This window comes from Vanderwaltozyma polyspora, genomic scaffold, assembly GCF_000150035.1.
Source record: "Vanderwaltozyma polyspora DSM 70294 KpolScaffold489 genomic scaffold, whole genome shotgun sequence".
Taxonomy (NCBI): Eukaryota; Fungi; Ascomycota; class Saccharomycetes; order Saccharomycetales; family Saccharomycetaceae; genus Vanderwaltozyma; species Vanderwaltozyma polyspora.
Window position 1 is genome coordinate 30,626 of NW_001834621.1, and position 19,414 is coordinate 50,039.

The 19,414-nt window shown below is 31.8% G+C and overlaps 8 protein-coding genes across 8 annotated transcripts; 2 read left to right on the forward strand and 6 right to left on the reverse strand.

Annotated features, from left to right (window-relative positions):
- Window positions 1–1,059: 1,059 nt before the first annotated feature.
- Window positions 1,060–3,759, forward strand: Kpol_489p10 (uncharacterized protein; the record flags this gene model as incomplete). The annotated part of the gene is made up of 1 exon (XM_001643437.1): window positions 1,060–3,759. The coding sequence occupies one exon, from the start codon at window positions 1,060–1,062 to the stop codon at window positions 3,757–3,759; it is 2,700 nt and encodes an 899-aa protein (XP_001643487.1).
- Window positions 3,760–4,101: 342 nt separating this feature from the next.
- BUD21 (Bud21p) lies at window positions 4,102–4,764 on the reverse strand (the record flags this gene model as incomplete). Its single annotated transcript, XM_001643438.1, has 1 exon — window positions 4,102–4,764. One exon carries the CDS (start codon window positions 4,762–4,764, stop codon window positions 4,102–4,104), a length of 663 nt encoding a protein of 220 aa, XP_001643488.1.
- A 535-nt stretch (window positions 4,765–5,299) lies between these two features.
- On the reverse strand, window positions 5,300–6,271 carry MTD1 (methylenetetrahydrofolate dehydrogenase (NAD(+)); the record flags this gene model as incomplete). The annotated part of the gene is made up of 1 exon (XM_001643439.1): window positions 5,300–6,271. The coding sequence occupies one exon, from the start codon at window positions 6,269–6,271 to the stop codon at window positions 5,300–5,302; it is 972 nt and encodes a 323-aa protein (XP_001643489.1).
- A 1,432-nt stretch (window positions 6,272–7,703) lies between these two features.
- Window positions 7,704–10,184, forward strand: TRZ1 (tRNase Z; the record flags this gene model as incomplete). The annotated part of the gene is made up of 1 exon (XM_001643440.1): window positions 7,704–10,184. One exon carries the CDS (start codon window positions 7,704–7,706, stop codon window positions 10,182–10,184), a length of 2,481 nt encoding a protein of 826 aa, XP_001643490.1.
- Window positions 10,185–10,277: 93 nt separating this feature from the next.
- Kpol_489p14 (vacuolar protein sorting-associated protein 5) lies at window positions 10,278–12,341 on the reverse strand (the record flags this gene model as incomplete). Its single annotated transcript, XM_001643441.1, has 1 exon — window positions 10,278–12,341. One exon carries the CDS (start codon window positions 12,339–12,341, stop codon window positions 10,278–10,280), a length of 2,064 nt encoding a protein of 687 aa, XP_001643491.1.
- A 387-nt stretch (window positions 12,342–12,728) lies between these two features.
- Window positions 12,729–14,765, reverse strand: MSA1 (Msa1p; the record flags this gene model as incomplete). Its single annotated transcript, XM_001643442.1, has 1 exon — window positions 12,729–14,765. The coding sequence occupies one exon, from the start codon at window positions 14,763–14,765 to the stop codon at window positions 12,729–12,731; it is 2,037 nt and encodes a 678-aa protein (XP_001643492.1).
- A 1,266-nt stretch (window positions 14,766–16,031) lies between these two features.
- On the reverse strand, window positions 16,032–17,189 carry Kpol_489p16 (uncharacterized protein; the record flags this gene model as incomplete). The annotated part of the gene is made up of 1 exon (XM_001643443.1): window positions 16,032–17,189. One exon carries the CDS (start codon window positions 17,187–17,189, stop codon window positions 16,032–16,034), a length of 1,158 nt encoding a protein of 385 aa, XP_001643493.1.
- Window positions 17,190–17,814: 625 nt separating this feature from the next.
- ECM4 (S-glutathionyl-(chloro)hydroquinone reductase) lies at window positions 17,815–18,927 on the reverse strand (the record flags this gene model as incomplete). Its single annotated transcript, XM_001643444.1, has 1 exon — window positions 17,815–18,927. The coding sequence occupies one exon, from the start codon at window positions 18,925–18,927 to the stop codon at window positions 17,815–17,817; it is 1,113 nt and encodes a 370-aa protein (XP_001643494.1).
- Window positions 18,928–19,414: the final 487 nt, after the last annotated feature.

A 19,414-nucleotide genomic window follows, 5' to 3' on the forward strand; every position in this document is an offset into this window, starting at 1 on the left:
TAATAACCTAATAATAAAATAAAAGAATAAAACAAAAGCAAAACACAATGACATTACTGGTGTACTGTAAAACAATTAATTTTAGATTAAAAGTAACATATATAGAGAAAAGACAAAATTGCAAGGCAGTATAGTATTGATTCAACTGTCATCAATTTTGTAGTGTGTACTGTATAAAAGAAAATAACAAACATTATCATATAAGAAACAAAGCAATTATGCATAACTTAGAATTAACCCATATACAAGTGACATTGAGGACTAAACTTCAATTCTTTAAGTTAGACGTGCCAATTATTTATGGCACAATGTGTTGTCTCTTATATAAATTTATAGTATATAAGATATATAAGATATAGATAACCTTACCATTACCATTCACAATTACAAATGCACCACGTGATAGCTATACTATCACGTGATCTAGGATTTCCCTAATTTGATCCTCCGTTTCTTTTTCATTTTCTTCTTCTTTCTTTTTTCTCATTTCTTTTTTCTTCTGTTGCTTCTCTTTCTTCTCTATTCCTGTACGCGTCCTGTCTGCCCCTCCCCTTCTGTCCCATCCCCCATTCCTCCCCTCCCTTCTTCGCCAACCGCAGAATCACATGGCTTCATCTCGACAACAACAAATTTCCCTTTTCGGTTAGCAAACCTTTCTGAAAAATTATCATCAACACCAACCAACATCTCTCTATGCATCGAGGAATCAGCCGGATCAACAGTAGTTGAATAGAATCAAGACTTGATGGGATAGAAGTACTTGGGGAACATCACCCAATTTACTTTAATTCTGTTTCTAACTCTAATTCTAATTCTTATTCTGATTTAAAGGGAACTAGGAATGTAGCTAAAGTTTTTGAAATATATAAAATAAAGTGTCTAATATTGGTAGTGTCTTTTTCCAGTAAACACGACCGACGGTTATTCGATGATTAGTTTAAACGATCAATACATCCTACATATATATAATTAATAAAGCAAAGGATTGATATTAATACCAATATCAATATCAGTATTGAAATTGAAACTGAAATTGACAGATACAAGAGGAAAATAAAAATGGCTGTTGATATCCAAAACTACCATGTTACTCAACATCTCATAGAGAAATATTACGAACATATTTTAGGCAGTGCCTATAAGGAGCACATCTCTAGTAGAGGTAGTGACTATTCAAATTCTTCTTCAAGTTTAAAAAATAATACTAAGGCAGGTGCTAGAGAAACCTCGATAGACACTAAACAAAGTAAATCGAATTCAGATTCAAATGAGGTCTCTAGTCAATCTGGAAGTACAAAAGTTGGAGGAGATAAAAGTAAAAGTTTAGATGACACTTCTTCTGATACTGCTCTTAATAATGACCAAGAAAACGACTCGAAGAATGCTTCTGAAGAAAAAGATAATGGATCTTTTATTCCAAAATGTAAAAATTTCTTACATAGCTTATTTGCTGGTGATTATGAAAGAGATTTATTAATTGAAAGAGTACTATCTGAAAAACAACATGCAATGTCTTTTGAAGAATGGAAAGCTGCAGGTTTAAGATTAGATGGTCTAACTAATAAAAATCAATGGAAACAAAGAGCTGACTCGAATTTATACGATTATAAACTTATCAAGGGTTTAACAGAAAAGTTACGGCAATCAAGATTGGATGAGGATTATTATCAGTTGTTGTATTTAATTAGAACTAACTGGGTTAGAAATTTAGGTGGCATGGGAAATGTAAACCTATATAGAAGATCGCACGTTGGAACAAAATATATCATAGATGATTATATTGAAGAATCAAGATTATGTATAGAGGTTTTATTAAATCAATCCGAATTAGATGATAGCTATTTATTAGGTATCCTACAACAAACTAGAAGAAATATAGGGAGAACGGCATTGGTCTTAAGCGGTGGTGGTACTTTTGGTTTATTCCATATAGGTGTCCTAGCAACTCTTTTTGAATTGGATTTATTACCTAGGGTTATTAGTGGTAGTAGTGCTGGTGCTATAATCGCAAGTATCCTTTCAGTCCATCATAAAGATGAAATTCCAGAATTATTAGAACGTGTGTTAGAAAGTGAGTTTAATATTTTTAAAGATGATAGTCAGAAAAGCGACAGTGAGAATTTATTGATTAAAATTTCAAGATCGTTTAAAAGCGGGACTTGGTTTGACAATCAGCATTTAGTAAATACCATGATTATGTTTCTAGGAGATCTGACATTCAGGGAAGCTTACAATAGAACTGGTAAAATTTTAAACATTACCGTATCGCCAGCATCTCTATTCGAACAACCAAGGCTATTGAATAACTTAACAGCTCCAAATGTTCTAATTTGGTCGGCTGTATGTGCATCATGCTCGTTACCAGGTATCTTTCCTTCTACAAATCTTTACGAGAAGGATCCAAGAACTGGAGAAACAAGAGAATGGAATGGTAGTAGTTCAGTGAAATTTGTAGATGGCTCTGTCGATAACGATTTGCCTATTTCAAGACTTTCAGAAATGTTTAATGTTGATCATATCATTGCTTGTCAGGTGAATCCACACGTCTTTCCATTCTTAAAATTTGCGCTTTCTTGTGTGGGTGGTGACATTGAAGATGAATTTAGTGCAAGGTTCAAGCAGAATATTTCAAGTATTTACAGCTTTTTATCCAATGAATTGATACACATGTTAGAAATGGGCAGTGAACTAGGTATTGCCAAAAATGTTTTAACAAAATTTAGATCTGTACTTTCTCAACAATATTCCGGTGATATAACTATCCTACCAGATATGAAAATGTTATTACGAATGAATGAAATTCTAATTAACCCATCAACGGAATTTTTGCTGAGAGAAACGACAAATGGTGCCAGAGCAACATGGCCAAAGGTTTGTATTATCCAGAATCATTGTGGTCAAGAACTTGAGCTAGACAAAGCAATTACATACTTGAAAGGTAAGATTATAGTTTCAGCATCAATCAAGAATCCGTTACAATTTGCAGAAATGCCAGTAGGTTTGATTAAATCGTCGCAACAAAGAGTCGAAGATAATACGGATGATAATCCTATATCAAATGTACTAGATGATAACCTATTGGAAGCGGAATCATCAAATTCACTTTTGTTGTTGCGTGAAAATGCCAGTCATTATAAGAGAGCTTCTAATTCAAAAGTTATGTTTTCAACGTATGCTCTATCTAACAACACAAGAAGAAACAGACGTTCGACTGATCTATCTACCAATACAAGAAATATGTCACATTCATTTTCATTTTCTGCCTCATCACCATCTTCAAGGGTATCCAGATATCCTCACAGACATTCCGTAGTTCGACCATCAATATATAAAAAGGGAAGTACCGGACAATTATTAGTCCCAAAGGACCCAAATCCAGTAATGGTACAAAGTAGAAAGCTATTCGATGATAGTGATTCCTCCTCTCTAACTGGGGAAGGAAATCATATAGTTGTTCCCTCCCCAAGTTTAGCCAAGATTAGCACATTACACTCTATAGAGTTCGGAGTTGTGAAAGACTCTTATGAGAAAACAAATATCACAGCTACAAAATTTAAATATGTGGAAACTACAGATGAGCTAGATAGTGTTTTTGTATCAGAGTCTGATAATGATGATATCTCACCTAAGAAGGTTAATAACAGAGAACTAAGAGCTCGTAAGAATGCAGGGAGAACAAATCGCAGAGTTTCAAGTGAGAAAAACAGGAGAAGAACATCATTAACACCTGTCAAGAAGATTATGGCAGAAGCTGACTGATGATCAACTGCTTTGGACAGTTTAAGCATAATAACAGAAGAACTATTTTTGCATTTTATGACATTTTTTTGTATTTAATCCAATATTACATTGCTATATGATTTTACTTAATAACTAATATTTTTAAGTTGTGACTTTTTTTTATGATGATAGATCTAAATCATTTTGGTCCTTTAAAAGTTAATATTATCTTGCCTGACTGAAATATAATTTTGACCTTGTTTAAATCTAAACCATATTGTTTTATTTTAGGTATCCGTTTGCTATATTAAAACATCTGTTACCCATGGATGAAATATGCTTAGTGTGTAGATGTAAAGAGTGTTGTTGTATGTATGAACCCTATTTCTTTCTGTTTAAAGACTTCCTTTTCAGCCACCTATCTTTAGTACTTGTGACTTTAATCTCCTTCTTTGGTGCCATAGTATTGGAGACAGAAATATCTGATAAAACAGATACTGTAACAGGGCCCTTTTTCTTTGAAGAAGCTCTTAATTTTTTTAGAGAGTTCTTTTTCTTCTTTTTTAATTGAGCCTGAACTTCAGGTATATATTTATCATCAATCTCTATATCATTAAAATTAATATGTTTTGGCATTGCCTTGATCTGTTCATTATCTGCGTTAGATTCCTTAAGCTTATCGAAAAATTCGGTTGGCATCTCTTCTAATTCATTCTTTTCAGTCACATCATCCCTTGTATCTAGATTTCTTTTATGTTTTTCTTCTTTTTGTTTTTTAAATATTTCATTCTGCTTTCTTCTCTTCTCTTTTAACATTTTTTGTTCCAAATTCAATGCATCTTCTCTAATCTTCATAGCAATTTCAGCATCATTTTTAGCAGAAGAAACACCTTCTTCTTCAGGAACGTCGTCATCACTATCACTTTCACTAATATCAGCATATTTGTCAACTGGCATATCAGTTGTATTTTGAGATGCTAAATGTGGAAGGTCTTCAAGACCTTCATCGAATTTTACATGCTTTGAAGCTGAGCTGACTGTCATCTTTATGATTTATATATGACACAGTTACACCTCTTCTAATAATTGTTCGAAAGAAACTTGGTTCGATCTTTACCATGTAAAGTAAACCAAAATGATTGATCAAGTATATATATGTACCTTACTAATTATATTCATAACAGTCTAAAGTAGTGCTTTGAATTCATCTCATCTCATCTCATCGCAGTTTTTGATATTTTTTGGAAAAATTTTAAAGCTTATAGAATTTAGCACGTGATATTGGATATTTCAATAGAAACATCAATGATGAAGAACCTGACACTTCAAAAGGGCAACACACGTACTGTGTATTACGGTTGAAAGTTGTTTTTGATGCATTACATTTTATTTTAATTTATATTAATTATATATTTATTATATTGGATCATTATCAGAACATCCTAATGGTTATTTTTCTTATTATCTTCTCAGAAGATATAGTTATCACCTGAAAAGAATATCATTTGTGATAAGTAATCTTTAGGGTACGTTATAGTTAGAACTTGGTTCAATTAGTTCTTGGTCATGACACTTAAATTTATTTGCCGTGTAGTTTTTGGTTATTTTCAATCAATCTTAGCATATTTCTCAGAAGCATAACGATTGTGACTTTGCCTGTCATTGGCACATATAATGAAGCCTTAGTTTTAACAGAATCATCAAAGTTTCTAAATGATGAGAAATTAATGCAGGAAGTACCATCTTTGATATATTCGGTTGGGATTTTATAAGATTCACTTGGGACACCAGTAATTATTACATCGGAATCTTGGCAACATTTTTTTAATAGATCTTCAGAATAAGGACCTAAATCTTCTACGTGATGCTTAGTAAATTTCAAACCTTCACCTCTGGTGAATTTTTGAATATTATTAACGTCGACAGAGTAAACAGTAGCACCGTCATTTGCTAATAATGCAGCTAATGGTCTACCGACAATTTCTGATCTATTTATAACGACACATTTTCTACCATAAAGTCTATTACCTTCTGGTAATAGAGTATTGTAAATTTTTAAGTACTCCATTATCTTAACAACAGCTAAAGGAGTACAAGGTAAAATTGATTTCAATTCATTATTTGAATCCAAAAATCTGATATTGTGATATAAATTCTGATAATAAACATGGTTTAAACCTTCGACATCTTTTTCTCTTGATACGACTTGTTGTAAATATTGGTCTTGAGCATTACCAAAAACTGGATAATAAACCATTATCCCATTGACGGAGTCATCTCTATTTGCTTCGATAATTGCTTCTTCTAAGAAATCTCTATCTTCGACCCTGCGTAATTCATATCTAAAACCCATTGATTCGCAACTTTTTTTAGTCCAAGTAGCATACATTTCAGCAGCAGGATCATTATTAGCTAAGAATCCAACTAATAATGGCCCATTTGGTAATGAACTTTTCAAAGAATCTACTTTCTTGATAATCTCTTCACCAAAGTTGTTGGCAACAGTAGAAGCTAAGATAGTTGAACCAGGTTTTAAAGCAGATGATGACATGCTAGTATTTTGTATAAATTTAATCTATAACCTTTTAACAATGATCTGTAATACGTTAATGATAGGTATTTGTATATAGAATTAAAGTTATATAAGTTATAATATTACTGTAATATATAACATACTACAAAGATTCATTTTATTTTGTTTAAAAAAATCAATCCCAAGCTTTATATATACATGAAAGGGTAAAGAAACTCGTTAACCTTTACATTCACATTACCATTTACTCTTACTCTTGCATAAATTAAATTGATTCTACTAACTCTGTATTACAATATTAATTAATCAAACTACAACCCGATATGGTAATAAGACATAGAATAACTTGATTTGATTCAAGTCGATTTGAAATTAGAAGTCCAACTGAATTCCTATTTCCATCAAGTATTGATGGTTTAGTTGGTTAGTGATAACTCTTTAAACCTTGATATTTTCAAACAGAGTCAGACTGAAGGAAGGATTTGATGGCTGTTAAGAAAGAAGAGAACCATCCGAGTTTTTTGACTTCTTACAAGAGCAAAAGTAGAACAAAGAGCAAGGCCAAGGACAAGACTATATAATAGCAACTATTGCTATTTCTTCACTCTGGTCACTCTTAATCACGTGGCATACTAGAAGGACTCCTTCTTATTTCAATAATTTGAATTGCAATACTCAACACTCCCCCTCCCCCGGTTATAATATAGGCATGTGGACAAATTCAGATGTCTCTGCTGTTATAAATTTCTATTATATGATTCAACTAACTAATACTATAAGTCTGGTTTACTTGTTATATCACATATTGCAACTTTTCTAAGTGATTACCCTTCGATAAGTTGATGATCACTTGACCATTTCAATAATGACGTATTGTCAAATCAAATTTCGAAACTGTCTAATTCCAAAATTTAACTTTTTACCCTTTTCAGAAACAGCTCATCGCTGAAACTTTTCAAAAATTTTCGAACAAGTTTAAATGGATAACAATAGTTAAACATATCAGATGCGTTTAAGGATTGGTTTTGTTGTCGATAGGATATTCAAGTGTGGGAAAGCTGCCTTTAGTGTGATTCAGTTTTTGTTGGTTTGATATTCCAGCGTTATTCATTTTAAAAGGGTAGCTTAGAACAAAGGTAGAACAAGATTGATTCATGGCCATTTAGCAACCTTTAAAGGCAAATTTATACTATAATATCTTTGGGAAAAGGGAAAGAACCTCTCTCTTGCCAACAAAAAATAAGAATAATAGTAATAGTAATAATAATAGTTAGTATTTCTTTATAATTATTTCAAGTTGTTGCCAATTAATAAGATAAAATTTCCATCTTCTTATACAAGCTGTATTTCTTTACATTCATTTCATACTTCAACTATTCAGCTTGCAAAGAATAAGAAATTTTTAAATAATACAGCATTGAATAGGAAAAAAAAGTTAAAATCACCTGCGATGTTCACGTTTTCACCAATAACACATCCTACTAATGACACTAAACATCCTTTGCTTTTATTAACAACAGAAAATGGTAATAAGTATTTCTTTGGGAAAATACCAGAAGGTTCTCAAAGATCAATTACTGAAAATAAAATAAGAATTTCAAAATTAGAGAATATTTTCCTTACTGGTGAATTAAAATGGAATTCATTTGGTGGTTTACCTGGTATGATCTTAACTCTAGCTGATCAAGGTAGAGATAAATTAAAATTGCATTATAATAGTCCCATTATTAATTTCATTATTTCAACATGGAGATATTACGTATTTAGATTTGGTATAGATCTCACAACCAATGTGATTCAGGACCAAGAGTTATATCAGGATAAATCAATCATCGTTAAATCCATTACAGTTACAAAGGAAAATGAGACAGAGGGAAAAAATTCTGATAATATTTTTACAAAAGAACTAAAATCAGTAATAAATTCAATTGCATCAAGTATGTTTCCTAAAAAATCACCGATTTCAAAATTTGATCCCTCTACTGATCCTCATTTAAATGTATCATTGCCAAATTTATCTTATACATACAATTCAACTCAAAGTTATGAAATATCGTTTCATCCAATAAGAGGTAAATTTAAAGTTAAAGAAGCTATAAATCTTGGTATACCAAAGGGTCCTTTATTCTCAAAATTGGCAAATGGTGAATCTATTACACTAGAAGACGGCACAGTAATATTACCTGAACAAGTTTTAGAAAAGGAAAGAAATGTTTCAAAAGTTTTAATACTTGACATTCCTAATGACAACTATATTCCTCATTTTAAAGAGAAATTCAAAAATTATGATTTTGAAGACCTATCTGTAATCTATTATTTCCTTGATGAAGATATCACCATTGGAAAAGAACTTATCGAATTTATGGAAATTTTCCCAGATTCAATTCAACATATTGTTTCTCATTCATTGATATCTCCTAACACTGTTACGTTCAAAGGGTCTGCTATAACTTTATTGAAGTTAAAATCGCTACAGGTAGATAATTATAATTTACCAAGAACGGATAGAATATATTCAAAAGAATTTTTTGACTGTTTTAATAAAAATCTGCCAAGTGACGTATCAGTGATACAACAACAAGAAGAACCATTGACATCCACGATAGATGGCAAAAATGTTCATGTATATAGACAAAATACAATTTTAAAATTAGACCCATTCACAAAAGATAGTAATGATTTAAGATATAAAATCACTAATAAAAACTCTGATATAGTAGATTGGAAGAAATATTATGATCAATTTTTGAAACCATTTAGTGATGAAATTGGATCTGTTGATGATGTGGTGAATAGTCAAATTAATACTAATAACTACAACAATACTATTGAAAAGTCAAGAAGAGTTGAGATTGTAACATTAGGTACAGGGAGTGCATTGCCATCTAAATATAGAAATGTAGTTTCTACACTGATCAAAGTTCCTTACATTAACAAAGATAATAGTATAGAAAACCGCTGTGTATTATTAGATGCAGGTGAAAACACATTAGGTACTATTTTAAGAATGTTTTCATCGATAGATTGCAAAAAGTTATTTAAGGACTTAAAAATGATATATCTAAGTCATCTTCATGCTGACCACCATCTTGGGATAATTAGCATTTTGGAAGAATGGTATAAATATAATCAAGAGGACAAAGATGCTATAATTTACTTGGTTACACCATGGCAATATAATAAATTTATTCATGAATGGTTAAACCTTGAAAAACCAGAAATTTTAGAGAGGATTAGATATATAAGTGGTGAACACTTGGTTTCTGGTAATTTTGTAAGAAGAGAAATTCAGCCTATCACAATTGAAGAATTTGATAGTATGTTGAAATTACCAGCTAAGAAAAAGCAAAAGCTTTCATTTGTTGAGGATTCTTCCTATAGAGATTTAAAGGCAATTAATACAATGTATCAAGATTTAAAGATTAAAAGTTTCCAAACATGTCGTGCAAAACACTGTAATTGGGCATATTCAAATACTATTACCTTTTATACTAATTCGAATCCTTCAAATAATACCTTTAAAGTTTCTTATTCAGGTGATACAAGACCTAATATCAAGTCATTTGCACAAGATATAGGCTATAAATCTGATCTGTTGATTCACGAAGCAACTTTAGATAACGAATTGATTGAAGATGCGATACTGAAAAGACACTGTACCATTGATGAAGCAATTGAAGTTTCGAATTCAATGGAGGCAAATAAATTGATCTTAACTCATTTCTCACAGAGATACCCTAAATTACCCCAGATTGATAATAATAAACTAATCCTTGCAAAGGAATATTGTTTCGCATTTGATGGTATGATTGTAGATTATGACAGAATAGGTGAACAACAAAAATATTTCCCAATTTTAAAGAAAATATTTATATCTGAAGAAGAAGAAGAAAAGCATGAAGAAAAGCAAGAAGATGTCGTCGATAAATAACTGTTGTATAGTATCGTCCTATGACTATACCTTAAAGTATGTACCTGTATAAATCAATATCTACAATTAATATGTAACTCCTAATATAAGCATCTACATATTATTTTGATAAAATGTTTCCCAAAGTTCAATACATTCTTTTTGGGCTTCAATTGAAGATTCTAAAAATATTTCAATGCTATTTCTAAATTCCTTGACCTTGTCGGTTTCAAAATTAATGAACTCTCTCTTAATCTTTTCTCCGATTTGTTCCCATTTAGATTTTACTATTAAATATCTTTTTTGTAATTTCTCTTTTTGTTCTGATGCAATGTTTAGTTTATCAATATTATTGGATGATGAAGAATTGGATTTCAATTTATTTAATTGTGTATCAGCTTTTGAATAGTTCTCTCTTACTGCAACTAAATAATAACCTAATTTTGCACGTTGGTTGAAAATTGCGCGGACACTTGCCAATGATCTTATGTATTCATCTAAAGTAATACCTAGTGTTAATGATTCTTGGGAAGAGACTCTTTCCAATCCTTCTTTAATTTTTCTATGAGTTTCTGCGAAATTTGTCAAAATGTCAGCACTAGTTTTAGTTACTTCTAATTTTGCGAGGATATCAATTGAATTAGCAAATTCTTCAGTTACAAAAGTTAGAGATGATCTCTCTGAATCGATTAATTCTAATGATTTATAAAGCTGTTTCAATTGTTCTTCTAGGATTTCTAATGCTTGATATTGATCTAAGAAAAATTCGTCACTCTCTTCGTATTTTGGAGGAGATGAAAATGAAAGACTCATGAAACTTCTATTCTTTTGACCATCTATACCTCCATTTTTATCTGCGTCTGCTGCGTCCTCTGCACCTAATAGCTCTATATCGCTTATATGAATTTCAGAGAGATCATTACTGTCATTAGATGCTTGTGAGCCAGTGTAATGTTCTCTTGTTTTAGAATCCATCATGAAACTTGGACTTGTCAAAAACATTAAGAAATCTTGATCTCTTTGCAATATTGGATCCTTTGAAATTTTAATTAACATTCTTTCCATTTGGAATCTACGATTTTCCATGAAATCTTGTTTGAATCTCCCAACAGCCTGCTTTTCTGGTGGTGGAGGAATTATTCTACCCCAGTGATTACTTTGTAATTGTCTATATAGCCATCTAAAATCGGTATATCTCCTATTGACTTGGGAAACTGTTGAATTCGGGTCATCGATTTTTGTAGAAACGGTATACTCTACGTGAAGTGAAGTTAAGTCACCAACTTTAATTGGATCCTTGACTTCAATTTCATATTTTACTAATTTTGTTTCTTCTATGTTTACATCTAACATTTGGTCATTTTCATCATTTGGCCTTGATTGAAGGGCTTCTTTACCATTTGAAATCCCAGTCACCTCAGTGATATCTGGTCTTTTTACCTGAGATAAATCAAATAATGGTTTTTCAATTTCCTTCAAAATGTCACTTTTTGCAATTCTCTTATTGAGCTGTGTTTCGTCTTCTATAGATTCATCTACAAATTCATTCAATTTTTCAAATTTCGACAATGGGTCTGTTCCATCAGTTGGTTTCATTTGCATAGATTTTTCATTTGTATCATTAACTGGACGACGACGTAACCTAGCAGAATTAAATAAAACCTTTGGAGCAAATTGTACCTTTCCTGTACCTTTAGAATCATCTACATCGTTGGCTTTAGTTAAAATATCTTCTTCATTGAATTTCAAAGGAGAATACACATTCCCATCGAATAGGGGATCAGCTGCAGTTTTCACAGCGGGTTTGGATAGTGATGAAACAGAGCTATTTAATAGATCATTATCAGGAGCTAAAATAGACATTAACCTCTTGTTGTCTTCTTTTTTGTTCTGATCATTTTCTTCCTCCTGTGAACTGTCATCAACCTTTGCATCAACCTCGATACTTCTAGTGGACTCCGAAGTGTGTACCGGTTGGATATCACTCTTTGGTTCATCATTAACATCCAAATTAGCGTCTGTAACTTGAATATCTACAAGATTAGTGCTTTCAAATTGTGAAGGCTCATCGTTCGTTGATAATTTTGCAAAAGTACCACTCAACTCAGTGTGAAGTTTTCTATCTTCAGTATTCAATTCATCCCATACAGGAGCACTTAAATCATCATCAAAATTCATCTTAATAGTAGCCTTCTATCAGATTCTTTTGACCTTATCCCTTTCCTTATCTACAACTCTTTTGAAGTATGCAATGTTTCTGTATGTCTTTTTTCATCTTATAGTTTTTTATATACATCTTAATTTTAAATATTTCCTTGTACTGTTCGTACCGAGCAAAGAGAGCATTAAAGTAAAGGACTCTAAAGAACTACCTAAAACGTCAGAATATCAATCTGAATGACAATATAATAGCTTTAATCAAAGGTGATTATTCAATAAATTGTTTTTTAGATATTAGATAAGAAATTATAAAATAAATTTTTGTATATAAATATATGAGTGGAATAATATTATTAAATTTATAGAAGAATCTTCAATGAGTTCATATATATGATGCAAAAATGGTTAACGCTCACTCATCAATCTTTTCAATGCAGTTCTTGCATCATCTTGTTCTAAAGACGATGAAACTGTTGATGATTCGTTGATTGTTCCTACCGTAGGTTGGTTGTTATTATTACTATTACTATTTCTATGATTACTATTATTGCCGTTATTATTGTTATTAATACTATTATTATTAACGACGTCACTGTTGATGTTGCTTCTGATATCGTTGTTGTTATTATCAGCCGGGATAGTACCTGGAATAAATTTGGCGGTTAATGATCCATTCATGGTTTGTTGAATTAATGGAGTGCATTCAATTACTGAGGATTGGAATTCCTGGGCATTTTTTGGAGTTGTAGGTTCTATCAGAGCTTTTGCTGAAATATTATTTCCAGGACTTGATAGAAGATTTAGATTACTTGCAGCCAAAGTGGACAGAACTGATAAAGAACTTCTTCTTCTCTTTACTGTGGATGAAAGAAGTTCGATATGTGATAATGAGGAAGCAGAAGCTATTCTTGGCGGTGATGAATTGATATTAATCATGGGAAAATTCGCTATACTTGATTTTTTAGATGGTGAAAGTTCAGGTTGGGTTACACCTAATGACTGCCCATTGGATATTAATACAGCATTTGTATCAAGTCTTTGCGGACTGAAAGCCTTTGGGGAACCAAAGTTGACCCATGATGGCGGAGTATTGAAACACAACTGTCTTCTTGGAGATGTAGTTAAAGATGCAGTGTTGATGTTATCATTCCAGCTTACTTCGGCATGATCAGTAAGTAATAATGGATCACCACTTGAAAGTTTAAATACAAATTCCTGTTGATGTGAATGTGATAGAATTGTTTGACCTGATTTTGGTAGTAATTTTGATTTTGGTGACAACGCAAAATTATTTTCATTATTTGAATCAAACGAAGCACCTAAAATTCTTCTTGGAGTGGCAATTATTGTTTCATCTAATAAAATTTGATCAATAGCAATTGGAGTGAAACCTGTTGTTAGATGAAAAGTTGTCTTTGGAGTAGATGGTGGTAACAAAGAATTTGTGTTAGGATGGTGTTTTAAGGAATCCGTGTTAAATTTGGCGTTTCTGTCATCATCTTTTAAATCTTCATCATGTGTAGGAGAAGTTTTGACGATTATTGGCAACTTCTTATTATTTTTATCATTGGCGATTGAATCTTCTAATTTTGATTCCAATTCGTTAACAACTTTTCTCTCCTCTTCTAATGTATTTTCAAGATTATTAGATTTACCTTTATTTATATCAGTTCTCATCTGTCTTAACATTGAGATGACATAATTTTTCTCTAACTGAACATTATCATTGTTTTTGATTAATTTATCATTCTCAGATTTGCAATTCAAAGATGGGGATTCCAATGGAAAGTTTAAAGTGGAACTATTCAATTCATCTGAGGAAATATTTGGAATACCTTCAATCTGTATAGTTTCTCCTGGTCTAGCAATTGTTGCTCTACCATTTTCGTTAATATTCAAGCTAAATCTAAAATTCTGTAATGGTGAAACTGTGCTTTTGGCAATTGGTTTCTCTAATTGTAATCCATGTTTGATAGAATTAAATGGGGATGAAGGCATTGGAGGAGAAGACCGCAAGAAATTTAATTTTGAATTTGAAGAGAAGATAGTATCATTGATTGAAGAAGGAGTTGGTAATGGAGACATTTCACTTTTTGAAAGTATACTATTGTTAATATTGATACTTGATGGGGTTGATATAGATTTTTTTGGTGGAGTTGATAAAATAACACCTCTGTATCTACCTTTCCTTGAGCAACCTCCAGAGGCTATATGATTGACACTACTACCAGTAGTACTGCCTGATCTTCTTTTCTTTGGTGAAGGTGTCATTTGACCAACTTTCATTAGTGGTTTTGAAAAATTTTGACCAGTTAGACCTTGTTTTTGCACTTGCATTGAAGAATGAGCCATTGGACTTTGTAAAGGATTTGGGTATTCTTTTGTAATTGGAGGTCTACCTCTCTTTCTTGTTGGTTTCTCCATGGCAATAGCTGCTTGCATTATTACTTTCTCTGAAATTCTTTCAATTGTGATGTATATGTTCTGTTAATTTTTGGATATATCAGTGTTGCTCACACACACATACACATAAAGAGTAGTTATAGCAGCCAATTCGAGATCTCAGTAACAAATCAATCCTTCAAGCTGAGCTAGGTAGATTCAAATAAAGATTAGGATTATATACCTTCTACTGTGCTATCGATCTCTCTATCTATTTAATCCTAGTTGAATGTTATAAAAAGAGATAAAGAAAGAGAAAGAAAGAGATGAGTGTAATATATAAAAGGATAAGTGGTTAAAATTCAACTTCAACTTCAACAACAGCAACAGGAACAGCAACAACTAAAATTAAATTAAATTAGATTAGATTAGATTATGAAATCTGAAACTAATCAATATTCATCGATCAATCCACCTATTAATCCAGGATACTACTTTGAAACAAAAGTTATCAAATCTGGTTGTTAGATTTCTTGTTAATACCTGACCAACATAGCAAATTGAGTGTCTGTATGCTTACTGCAGCTACAGATTTAATTATCTAGAATTGTAATTGTGAGTGACAGATGGAGAAAGAGAGAGAGATGTATCTAAATTACCTTATTGGACATTATGGAGGACTGATATTGTCAAGTTTCAATATTTCTATTCTATTCCAACAGTCACACCAGGAGAAGAGAGAATAGGAAGCAAAGATACTCATTGCAATTTGGCTGGGTTATCTGTTTTTGTTGTTTCTTTTTCTTTCTGGTTCTGGTTTTTGGTTTTAGGGCCATTTCGAAGAAAAAAGGCCGATGTTGTACGGGAGTTTCTCTCCATTTTTTACGCGACAATGCCAATTTTCGGTTGTTTTTTTTTTTGCTCTTGTTCTTTTCATTTTGTTTTGGTGTTCTACGGGGACTATACTTGGGAAAAAGAAACAAATGTCTATGATTTGGGGTTTTTTTAACGACGCGTCAAGAAAACGCGTAGATAAGACCATTTCGAAAAAATAGGTTTACCTAATTGGGTAAAAAGCACTGCTTTTTTCATTAAAAAAGAATAAAATTTAAAAAAATTTTTGAAAAGTTCTTTAACCCGATAAGGTAAAGAGAAGTATATTGTTCAATTTGTTCCCAATCGGGTAAAAGTTCGTTTTTCTAGTACACACCGACATAATTTTGGTGCCAAATATGTCAGCGTCAGCAAATAGTTCCTGGTGAAACAGGAGTGTATCTCAATCAAGTATATTTTATTGTAATTTAATAGTTAACTATGTAGAATTATTTATTGAATTTGTGGAATATCTGGCATCGGTCCTAATGCTGTTATTCCCAATGGATTTATACTTGGCTGTCCTCTAGTATACGATAATTTCAAATGGTTGAAATTTGTGGTATTGCGAAATTCACCATGATTCCAATATAAATTACGTAACCACAAGTCGATAAATGGATATCCATCTCTTATTGTTCTTAGATTACATTTGAAATGTTGGACATAAACTGGATCAAACCTTACCATTGTAGTGTACAATCTGATGTCAGCTTCGGTTAATTGGCTCCCCACTGTGTAAAACTCTTTTAATATGGACTGCTGATCATTATGAACTTGAGACAATAGATCATATTTTTTTTCTAATAAGTCTTCTACTTTATCTAGATGCTCGAAAAGGTTCTTCACGTGTTTTTCGTATTCTTCTTGGTCTTCCGCAAATCCAACTTTATACACACCTTCGTTGATATACTCCAACACCCATTCGTTAAATTTATCGATTTCTTGTCTCAATGGCTTGGGGTAAACATCGATAATTTTATGATGTAAACACTCTGTGTCAAAATCAATAAACTCGTTGAACACACCACTATTTAATATCCGGATTATGTCAGCACTCTCATTATTTACTATCGTTTTGGTTTTTAGGTCCCATAGTACTGGTACCGTATATTTACCATTGTATGAAGGGTCACTCAATAGATACAATTCACTTAGACTTTCAAAGTCGTAATTCCTATCATATGTACCATCAACGTTTAATAAGTTTCTATTGTTCGATATATCTCCAGTTGGTGTAGATATGTCGTTTCCTGTAGTTTTTACACCACCGTCGATTCGGAATGAATCATCTGGATCCATAGGAAAATCTGGATTTACAGGAATAAATTTCCAACCTCTTTCATCCATATACCAATGCACTATACTGACTCCAATTACTTTGTTTAATCCCTTTAGTGCACGAGTGATCAGTGTTCTGTGAGCCCATGGGCAGGCTAACGAAGCATACAACCAGTACCTTCCTTCTTCAGGTTTGTAGATAGGGTGTGAAGGAGAAATGATTTCCCTAAAGTGTGTGGTTCTATCAATAAATTGACCACTTTTGGCAGTGTCCTCCTCTGGTGCTTCATAAAAATATTTATATAATTTACTATTTTTTATTAAATTCATGTTTCTGATATTAAGAATAGAATTCCAAATGCCTAGTTGATTGTTTGTCTTTGAACTGAATCAAGATAAAATAAAGTTACTTCTTGAGAAACAGTATCTTATTTCAAGAAATTGCCTTCTCTTATAGGGACGAAATACCTACCATTTTGACCTAGTATTTATAATTTGCCTAGAACCAAAATACGTTATAACGTACACATACAAACAATACAATGCAGAGAATTATTAGTAAACCTTGATATTAATTTTGGCTTGTTTTGGCTCTGGCGTGTATTCAAAACCTCAAAATCCACTGATCCCTTATTTATTCCAATAGCATTTAAGAATTGTATACATTATCAAAATAAAAATTCCCTTAAATCAATGGTACATAAAATGGTTTAATCGTAATTGTACTTCTTTTTGTTTGAATAGAACAGTTCGATTCACTATTGATGAGAGTTTCCCAATTTATATTCATTATTATATATTCATTCCTTGCTTGGTAAATATAATTTCATTGTATTAAATAAGAAAAAAAAATACTTGCCAATAGTACTTGAAATTTTGAATATAGTTTATTAACATAAGTTGGAAATTATTTATCCTTAAATAAAAGCCCTAAAAGTATAAAATATACATTTGTTTATAAATTCATGATATCTGGTTTTGGACCCAATGGAGTTAAACCTAATGGGTTAATTCTTGGGTGAGAACGAGTGTAATGTAATTTAATATGATCAAAATTGGTAGTTAACTTGAAAGCATCATAATTCCAGTATAAGTTTCTTAACCACAAATGAATGAATGGGTAACCATCTCTGATAGTGTTGAAGTTACACTTGAAGTGTTGAACATAGACTGGATCAAATCTTACAATAGTAGTGTAAAATCTAACATCAGCTTCTGTCAATTGATTACCAACTGTAAAGTATTCTGATAAAATAGCTTTTTCATTACCTTTACCATGTTTGGATTCTAAATCACTGTGTTTCTTTTTCAAGATGGCTTCAACCTTATCCAAGTTGTTGAAAACATTGGTGACCTCACGTTCATAGACTGCTTGGTTTTCAGAGAAACCAGCCTTGTAAACACCATTGTTAATACCGTCATAAACCCAAGTGTTGAAATCATCAATTTCAGCTTCCAATTGCTTTGGAACCAATTCACGTTTGTTTGCTAAGTATTCTTTGTCTTCAACAAATTCGTCAAAGACACCACTGTTCAAAATTCTAATGATGTCAGCACTTTCATTGTTAACAATAGTCTTAGTTTCCAAATCCCATAAGACTGGAACAGTAAATCTAGCACTGTAATCTGGGTTACTCTTCAAATAGAATTCACGTAGTCTGTTAAAACCACAGTTTGGTTCAACATTAGCATCGATATTCAATCTTTTACTATCACTTGGGATATCACCAGAAGGATGAGAAACATCCAATTCACTACCTTTGATACCACCACTGAAAGAGAAATGATCAGTAGTATCTTTACCAGAGATGGAATCAGCTGGTAAGAATCTCCATCCCTTTTCATCTAAATGCCAATGAACAACACTGACACCAATTACAGATGTTAAACCTTTCAAGGCTCTAGTAATAATGGTTCTATGAGCCCATGGACAAGCCAAAGAAACATACAACCAGTATCTACCCTTTGCAGGTTTGTAAATTGGGTGAGTAGCAGAAATAGTTTCTCTAAAAGAAGAAACTTGTCTTTTGAACTCACCAGTACCAGATTGAGCCCATTGCTTTGACATTTTTGGATATTAAATATAAAAAATTTATGTAATTGTGTTGTGTTGAGTTGTATAATAAAATTGGCTAGCAGAAAACCTTAAAAGCAGAATTATCAATTAATTATTAATATATCTTACTTGATCAAAAAAGTTAACTTTCAATTGAACCAAATTGTTAATTTTATTTTATTCTATTTTAATTGTAATTACAAGAACAAGATAGAAATGAAGATGAAGCCAGATCAATTGATTGTGTCTTTCTCAAAAAAGTTTCACATATGTTCTGATCCCCTTTTATACAGTTTACAAATTGAACAACTAACTCCCCCTTAAACGGTATTGATGATTTTAATAACATCATCCCTTAGAAGTACTACTGTTGATTGAATAAAGAAGGAGAGAATAGTCCATTATACCTTAAAATCGTGAAAATTTTTTCCTTTTTCCTTTAAATTTTTCACAATTCTTTTTTTTTTTTTGATTCGTGTTGTTGATTCGAAATTTGATA